Below are 9458 nucleotides of genomic sequence, written 5' to 3'. Positions count from 1 at the left end.
TTTGAGCCAACATCCGTCGGAAAAAATCCTAGGATTTTGTTGTCGGAATGTCCGAACAAAGTCCGATCGTGTGTACGGGGCATAATACCTAATGGGATCCAACATTTAACTGTCAGCCTAACTTTCAGCCTAAAAATAAAGTAAAACTATCATATTTTAGTTTTTTTTTATTGTAACATTTATAAGTATCTTGATTTTTAACATGAGGTTTAAATTGTTTTGCTACTGTTAATATTTATAGAAAATATATATATATTTTTTTACAAACATTTAACACAGTCTGTACTTAAAATATTGATGTCATAAATTGGCTTCCTAAACAGAGAGCACAGTAAAAGCTGTTTACTTTAATTTTGTCCTGTTCTAATCGAAAATCTGTATAGAGTTGTAGGAAGAAACGGGGGGGGGGGGGGGGGCGATATGCCCCTTACCTGGCTCATTCAGTTGTGCTTGTTGTTGGGTTATTGAGCTCTGTAAACCACTTGGTTTCATTTGCTAAGATATACTGGAATTGATTTAAATAAAGGCAAATAAATTGTGTACTCTGCAAACGCAATTGCTCCAGAGCTTAGTAAATGAGATGAAGCTTCACTTTGCAAAGAATGCCTAATCACATGTGGAAGAAAAAAAACAGCAGCACTTTTGCTTGCACATGATTGGATGATGGAAGTCAGCAGAACTTCCCCTCATTTTCCTAAGGCCCTGGAGCAACTGCACTTGCAAAGTGCACAGTCTATTTGCCTTTAGTAAACCAACCCCGCTGAACATTATTTCACTTTGTTATGTTGTACAAAATTTTCAGCACGAGTTCCAGATCATCTGGCGGCTATGGATGTCTCGCTATCCCTGATTCGTTAAAATTGTGAGCTGATGTCCACTATATTTATTTATCTATTGTTTTTCTTTCTTTTCTACCTTTTCTTTTCCACTCACATCTTGTTGCCAATCCCTACTTTCCCAACCCTTCCATCTCGACTGTCACCCTCATTGGTTCAATGCACTTAATTTGATTTGCTTGATTAACCCCGTTGCGCCTAAGGGTAAACCAAATGGTAATGCCTAAGCACAATTTTGCAACTTTGATATGTGTTAGTAAAACTGTACATATCATCACAACTACTTTGTGCATCCATGTGGATTATACCATGTTTTTTTCAGGACAAATTGAGCTTTCATTTAGTGGTAGAAGGTAATGGATATCTCCTGATTCTTCTTTTCTATTATCAAAGGAAAACTGTCCCAAAATAAAAAACTATTTTTTTAAAATGTAGCTGTATATTTCTTGCTACTATCATAGCCTTCCACCAAAGAACAACCGAAAATCCCAAAATAAATGTTCCTGCTCCTGGCAATCTCAGCTATACCATCTATGTGTATGTTAGTTGTTTGTACAGCCCAGAAACAATAGTGCGCATTTTGTTTTCTTTTATCCTACCTATAACACTCTGACCCTGACACTGATACCAATTTAAAAAAAATCCTGCCCTAAAAAATACTGGCCCTGAGCCCTGACCTTTGACCCTCACTTTGACCTTTGAGCCTGACCTTGAAAAACAAACACTAACCCTGTCACTGACCTAGATCAAACCTTGATCTAGATTTATTTTATTTTATTTTTTTAATACTATTATTATTATTATTTTGTTTTTTTTACATACAGGTTTCTTTTGCTCTGCAAGGAGAGAGGGAAAGATACGATGTATCTTTCTTTTCCATTCAAATAGAGAAAACATGGGGGTGGGCTTCACAGTGATTAATCACTATGATAACCAATCGGTGGCTATCACAGCGATCAGGTGACCCGGAATCGGGAGCTCTGGGTCCTGATCCTTAGTATGTGGCCCGGGGCTCTCAGTGAGACCCTGGTCTCTGTGCTGGGAGTGCGCCACGCAGCGCATTCCCAGCACAATTAAAGATAAGCAAATATGCAGCCACACAGAAAAAAGCCCAATCCAGTGGGGCTGCATATTTGCGTATGCTCATTGCCAAGGGGTTGATGTGGATTTTTGTATCTTGTTCTATTGCTCTGTTATTTCTGACAGTCATGTTACTCTGTCTACCTCCATATCATATCATGTTCACGATGCTTATCTGTATATGCCTGCAAAACTCAATAAATGGACTGATCAGGAAAATTGGTATGCAGCGAGCGCAGGAATCTCCCCTACCACTACTCTGTAAACAATAGGCTTATTTTACAGCAAAGCACTTAAGATTAGCCTGGTAAGAAACTGAAAAGGGGCCTATAGATCCACACTTTCAATGGAAATATAATATATTCATATGCAATATTTCATATTTACCTGGCAAAAAATGTATGCATATGTATGGATGAGCATTGGACAGCACTAGGTGATTGATCCAGCGCTGTCACATGTGGCAAGGAGTCAATTGCCATGTGCAAGTTCTGACAAGTGAGTTTGAATCATACACAGGGCTTTTTTTCCCCAGCCATAGCAGTGGAATGGTTCTAATGGAGAGGGGAGTTAAATTACCCTTTTACTTTGGCCTACATACTGATAGAAAAGGTCTCTTTACCCTCTAATGCTCAGCAATTAGCCTCCTCCCTAAACCTAGCCCTATCCTTGGTTCTGGAATACAAACTAAACTGCTACTTTATTTCTTGACCCTAACACTAACCTAATCTACTCCTAAATTAAAACTTAACACTAAACCTACCCCTCTTCAGAAACAACAAAAATATACTGTCTCGGGGCTGTCAGCCTCCCTACTAATCCTACTACTGCTCCTGCATTGTGCAATAAGCAGAAAGGCTGGGTACTTGACTAAACTGTTCTGCTTAACTGCAGAAGGGCAGAGTGAGGGTCCAGACCTTGTTGTATTGTCTGGCAGATGTGCCTAGATCACTGGACTGAACTGAATTATACATTTTTAGGCAGAAGAAACCATTCACATATATGTATTTCAACCGTGTAGTTATCTATTTGCCTGAAGTTTACCTTTAATAGATCAGAGAGCAAATCACAGTTGTTAACAAAGCAATCAAAATAATAAATAATTATTTGGTTATTCCAAGTTGCTAAAATCTGATGTCAGAAGCACTATAAAAGACTTAGATATTTTTTTGTGGATTCACAAAGTATATGGACAAAGTTTGTCTTAAATTGGGAGGGAGATACAAATTAAACAGTCAAAAAGCCATATCATTTTATGCACTTTTTTTTACAACACATTTTTGTTAAAAAAAAAAAATAGTCTTGGATTGAAATGTATGGGACACGGAAAAATCACAGTAAAATACTGAAATTTGTAGAGCCTGTGGCTGTAATTGAGGCATGCTTTGGCTGATATCCAAATGGAATGATAATCCTGGTAAATCCCAGTAGATGAATGTCCCTGGATTTCTCCAAATACAAGACGGAGAGGCACTTTAGTTCTACAGCAGGTCCATCCAAATCCTTACGTAGTCAGCGTGATAGTGGACATTTGCATTTCATTAGGAATGGCTGTCCTTTTCTTAACGTGGAAGAAGAGTCCATCAATGTGCCAAAATTCAACAGCGAACAGTCCAAACAATACAAATAAAGACATGGCCACAACCCATTCACATATAGCAGCTATCGATGGCATTTTGAATGCAGCACACACAATCACTGTTAGTCCTTGTTAAGGAATCATACCCCTGATAATGGAAATGCACACATTTTGAGATTTTATGTATGTGGACATGTGTATTCATTTTGTAAACTGTGCTAAAACCACTTGATTGTACAGACTACATGTGGTGGACTGGTCATCGAACTAGGGAGGGCTGTGGCGGAAGAACACAACCAACAACCTGTTCCAGTAATAACTGTTCAAGAGGGGAAATCCCTAAGTTTGGGGAGATCTGATCTTACTTCCTGTTCTGTCTATTGGACAAGGGAAATCCTTGGTAAAGGGAAACTGCCCTCACAGGACACGGACAATAAACACAATCTGACAGGCTCAAAAGGAGAAGGAGCAAGAATATTGTTACAGCTTGTGCCTCATGGGGGGGGTTTGTTTTTAGAGCCTCCCACTGACCACCAATGCTGGGGGGTTATTATCAGTGCCTATCACTATCCACTAATGCAGGGGGGTTATTATCACTGCCTGCCACTGTCCACCAATGCTGGGGGTTATTATCACTGCCTGTCACTGTCCACCAGGCCCGGATTGGCCATAGGGAAAACCGGGCACTTGTCCTGTGGCCGGGGCCGCCAGGCTGCAAGTCCTAGCGGGGCCCAAGGCAGCTGGGCTGCTCTTTGAACCTCTCCGCGGCTGCCAGTTAAGCTCAGCCATTGGTGCCGGGGGGAGGAGCTAGATGAACTCCGCGGCCACACGGTACCCGTATAGGTCGGCTGTCGGTGCCGGGGGGGGTATGACTGCAAAGGGGAGAGGAGCCAGAGCAGACACCTTGGGGCCAGATAACATAAAACGTGAGTGCGCCCCCCCCTGTAACCTGGATTGGAGGAGAAGTGGGGGGCGGCTGCATATAGAACAATCATTCTCTTCATCTTCCTCCTGCAGTATCGGAATGCCTGCAAGAGGTAGAGGAGAAGCAGACATTCCAAGACTGCAGGAGGAAAATGGAGAGAATGATTGTTCTATATGCAGCCGCCCCCACTATTCCTCCTATCCTGCTTCTTTCTGCTGCCCCCTCTGAGCTCTCCACCCCACCCATACTCTTTGCCTCCTCGTGCTCTCCACCTCCCCCCATGCTCTCTGCCGCCCCTTTGTGATCTCCACCTCCCCCCCATGCTCTCCACCTCCCCCCATGCTCTCTGCCACCCCATGTGTTCTCCACATCACCCCCACGCTCTCCGCTTCCTCCCCCGTGCTCTCCACCACCCTCTCTGTGCTCCCCACCTCCCCCATGCTCTCCGCCACCCTCCCTGTGCTCTCCACCTCTCCCCATGCTCTCCGCCGCCCTCCCTGTGCTCTCTGCCTCCCCCCATGCTCTCTGCTGCCCCCATGCTCTCCACCTCCCCCCATACTCTCCGCCACCCCCGTGTGCTCTCCACCTCCCCCCATGCTCTCCACCTCCCCGCATGCTCTCCGCCGCCCTCCCTGTGCTCTCCACCTCCGCCCATGCTCTCCCCCGCCCTCCCTGTGCTCTCCACCTCCCTCCAAGCTCCCTGCCACCCTCCCTGCGCTCTCAACCTCCCCCCATGCTCTCCACTGCCCCCCCATGCTCTCCGCTGCCCCCCGCTCTCCACCCCCCCATGCTCTCCGCTGCCCTCCCTGTGCTCTCCACCTCCCCCCATGCTCTCTGCCACCCCCCGTGCTCTCCACCTCCCCATGCTCTCTGCCGCCCCCCTGTGCTATCCACCTCCCCCCCATGCTCTCCACCTCCCCCCATGCTCTCTGCCATCCCCGTGCTCTCCACATCCCCCCATGCTCTCCGCTACCCCCGTGCTCTCCACCTCCCCTATGCTCTCTGCCTCCCTTCCTGTGCTCTCCACTTCCCCCCATGCTCTCCGCCGCCCTCCCTGTGCTCTCCACCTCCCCCCAAGCTCCCTGCCACCCTCCCTGTGCTCTCCACCTCCCCCCATGCTCTCCTCTGCCCCCCCATGCTCTCCACCTCCCCCCATGCTCTCCGCTGCCCCCCCATGCTCTCCACCTCCCCCCCATGCTCTCCACTGCCCCCCTGTGCTCTCCTCTTCTTCCTTGTGTTCTCTGCCTCTCCCCTGTGCTCTTGCCCTACCCCATGATCTCAAGGTTCTTCCCTGTGCTCTCCATCCCCCCATGCTCTTTCCTGGTCCTACCTCACCCCCCCCCCCCACACCTCTGCTGGGTTCCCCCCTCCCCTCTCTCAGGATCTGTTAGGGTGGAGAGTGGGGAAGGGGCCAGTTAACATGTCATGGGCTGTGCAATCCAAAATGCCCGGGCCTATTTTTTTGTCCCAGTCCGGGCCTGCTGTCCACCAATGCACGGGGGGTTATTACCACTGCCTGTCACTGCCCAGTGATGCAGGGGGGTTATTGTCACTGCCTGCCACTGTCCACCAATGCAGGGGGTTATCGCTGCTTGTCACTGTCCAAAAATGCTGGGGGTTATTATCACTGCCTGCCACTGTCCACCGATGCAGGGGGTTATTATCACTGCCTGCCACTGACCAGCAATGCTGGGGGTTACTATCACTGCCTGCCACTGTCCACCAATGCAGGGGGGTCATTATCACTGCTTGTCACTGTTCAAAAATGCTGGGGGTTATTATCACTGCCTGCCACTGTCCACCAATGCTGGTGGTTATTATCACTGCCTGCTACTCTCCAAGAAATGCTGGGGGTTATTATCACTGCCTGTCACTGTCCACCAATGCACAGGGGGTTATTACCACTGCCCGTCACTGCCCACTGATGCAGAGGGGTTATTATAACTGCCTGTCACTGTCCACAAGTACTGGGGGTTATTATCACTGCTTGCCACTGTCCACCAATGCAGGAGGTTATTATAACTGCTTGTCACTGTCCAAATATGCAGTGGGTTATTATCACTGCCTGCCACTAACCAGCAATGCTGGGGGGTTATTATCACTGTCTGCCACTGTCCACCAATGCAGGGGGGTCATTATCACTGCTTGTCACTGTTCAAAAATGCTGAGGGTTATTATCACTGCCTGCCACTGTCTACCAATGCTGGTAGATATTATTACTGCCTGTCACTGTCCACCAATGCAGGGGGGGTCATTATTACTGCCTATCACTGTCCACCAATGCGGGGGGGGGGGGGGTCATTATCACTGCCTGTCACTGTCCATTAATGCTGGGGGTTATTATCACTGCCTGCCACTGTCCACCAATGCAAGGGGTTATTATCACTGCTTGTCACTGTCCAAAAATGCTGGGGGGCTATTATCACTGCCTGCCACTGTCCACCGATGCAGGGGGTTATTATCACAGCCTGCCACTGTTCACCAATGCTGGGGGTTATTATCTCTGCCTGCCACTGTTCACCAATGCTGGGGGCAGCTTGACAGGTGACTTAGAAGCTCTCTGCCTTAAAGCGGAGTCCCCCAATTATTATTTTTTTAAATACACCACCGTAATTGTGATCAGTTCCAGTGAAACATTTAGATACTGTCATTAATCTCATTGTTTTAGTTTATGTTTAAATCATTTAAAACTGACCAGATCTCAGAAGAGACCACATCTCTGCTGTGGGCATCTGAAGCTCTCTTGTCTTCATTTCTGGGATTCAGCGCAGCTGTCTACCCAGCATGCACCTCTCGATCTCTCACCTCTGCAGTAATGCCACTGCACGGCACTCGGTCTTCCTGGCAGGTTGCCATAGCAATGGCGGCGCCGGTGGAAGTTCCCGCCCCTTTGCTATAGCAACCTGTCAAGAAAAGGACATCCCCGAAGGAAATAATGTGAGATTTCGTCACTAGGTGATTTCCATGGACCCCTGGGATAGATGACGACAATCTCCCAGGAGTCCATGGAAATCGCCTTGTGTTGAAATTGCCTAGGTGGCCGCAGCCTTATATGTTGCAGAAGATAAGTGAAAAAAAGGAATTTACAAAGAAAAAAAAAATTATTATAGCATTCAGGATGGGCATGACAATAATTGGATTTAAAAAAAAAACGGGTAGAACTCCGCTTAAATTACCCTGTTTATGTTCCACCCATATTTAGGGTGTAACATGAAACATGGTGTCGTTCCACAGCCCCTGTTTTCATACAGTACAGACCTAGAGTTGGAATTACAATTTGCAGGAGCCAATGCATTAAACCTGCAATCACTAATTGCTTTAGTGCAAAATATTATTTAATAGTTTTTATTTATTTTTTGCAATATAGATGCATTTATTTTTATTTTTTTGAAAATGTTGAAAATGCCTTCAAATCCACTTATTACCATTTTTATATATTTGTAAAACAAATTAGAAAAAAAGAATAACGTAAGTCCGTAATGTATAAAAATGGTAATAAGTGGATTAATCCAGCTCTTTATCTAACTTCACAGTAACCACATCTATGGCAGATTACCAGTTTGATGCTGCAAAATATACCTTCCAGTATTCTACACTTCAAAATTTAATTCTATCCTTGCCACACATCTGTCCAACCCCTGTCATAACGCAGATCCTGTTAAGCAGAAGGTGTTTTTTTTTCTATGCTGGGAAACAAGGGGCAGCTGACTGACTGGCTAGTAAAGATCTTCTTATGCCCCATACACACAATCAGAAATTCTACCAGCAAAAGTCGGATGTGAGCTTTTGGTCAGAAATTCCGAACGTGTGTATGCTCCATGGGACTTTTGCTGGCAGAATTCCAGCCAGCAAAAGATTGAGAGCAGGTTCTCTATTTTTTGGTCGGAAAAAGTTGCTTTCCGAAAATGCATTCATCTGTATGCAATTCGGAAACGCAAAAAATCACGCATTCTCAGAAACAATTTGACGCATGCTCGGAAGCATCGAACTTCATTTTCTCAGCTCGTCGTAGTGTTGTACGTCACCGCGTTCTTGATGGTCGAAAGTTCCGAGAACTTTTGTGTGACCGTGTGTATGCAAGGCAAGCTTGAGCGGAATTCCGTTGGAAAAACCATCCAAGTTTTTTCTGACGGAATTTCTGATCGTGTGTATGGGGCATAAAAGGTAATTGAGTCCTGATCATTCTTAACACGCATAATGATTTGTACTAATAGAAAGAACCAATTTGTTAAACCACACACTACAGTGCCTTGAAAAAGTATTCACACCCCTTAAAATTTTCCACATTTTGTCATGTTACAACCATAAGGTAAAACGGAAAATTTATATCAAATACTTACCGTAATTTTCCTTTCCTGATGGACTCCATGGCAGCATACGTATGGGGGTTAATCCCGCCTCTCATACCTCATAGGACCCCTCTCCCATAAATCTTTGCTCCTAGCCAGAGGCCGTGTTCCGTAACTTAGCCTACTCCAGCAAATGGGAGGGAACTCCTGCTGCCATGGAGTCCATCAGGAAAGGAAAATTACGGTAAGTATTTGATATAAATTTTCCGTTTTCCTGACAGACTCCATGGCAGCATACGTATGGGAAATGACTAGCCATACACTCCCGGGTGGGAAATTGCTGGTTTAAAGAAAAAAAGGTTTATTTGGCACCGTCAACAGACAAGACATGCAAACCAAAATTAACCGAAGACAAGGAAGCCGGTTCTACACAATAATGCGTCATAAACGTGTTGATCGATGACCAAGAGGCCGCTTTGCAGATCACTTCCGGAGATACATGACGGGAAGCTGCCCATGACGTAGAAACGCTCCTGGTAGAATGAGCGGTCACCGCTTCTGGAGGAACCAGACCCTTGGCTGCATAAGCCCCTTGTATAGCCTGAACGATCCAAGCTGCAATGACTCTGGAGGAAGCACGCAAACCCTTGTTCTTTCCTTGAAAATAAACAAACAAATAATCGGATCTTCGGAAAGAGGCAGTGACTTCAAGGTATTGCCTTAAAACTTCTCCCACATCCAAAGGGTGA

At 45.8% G+C, this 9458-nt stretch overlaps 1 protein-coding gene across 1 annotated transcript in view; it reads right to left on the bottom strand.

Annotated features, from left to right (window-relative positions):
* Positions 1–224: 224 nt before the first annotated feature.
* The window catches only part of TMEM150B (transmembrane protein 150B), a 95853-nt gene continuing 86619 nt past the window's right edge, over positions 225–9458 (bottom strand). The window contains exon 7 of the mRNA XM_073602802.1: positions 225–3614. Coding sequence (XP_073458903.1) covers positions 3421–3614 — 194 coding nt within the window. The 3' untranslated portion in view covers positions 225–3420. The remainder of the gene's footprint in view (positions 3615–9458) is intronic.

This window comes from Aquarana catesbeiana, linkage group LG10 (assembly GCF_042186555.1).
Source record: "Aquarana catesbeiana isolate 2022-GZ linkage group LG10, ASM4218655v1, whole genome shotgun sequence".
NCBI classification, from domain to species: domain Eukaryota; kingdom Metazoa; phylum Chordata; class Amphibia; order Anura; family Ranidae; genus Aquarana; species Aquarana catesbeiana.
Note: the sequence above shows the minus strand (reverse complement) of the source record. Positions and strands in the feature narration are given on the sequence as shown.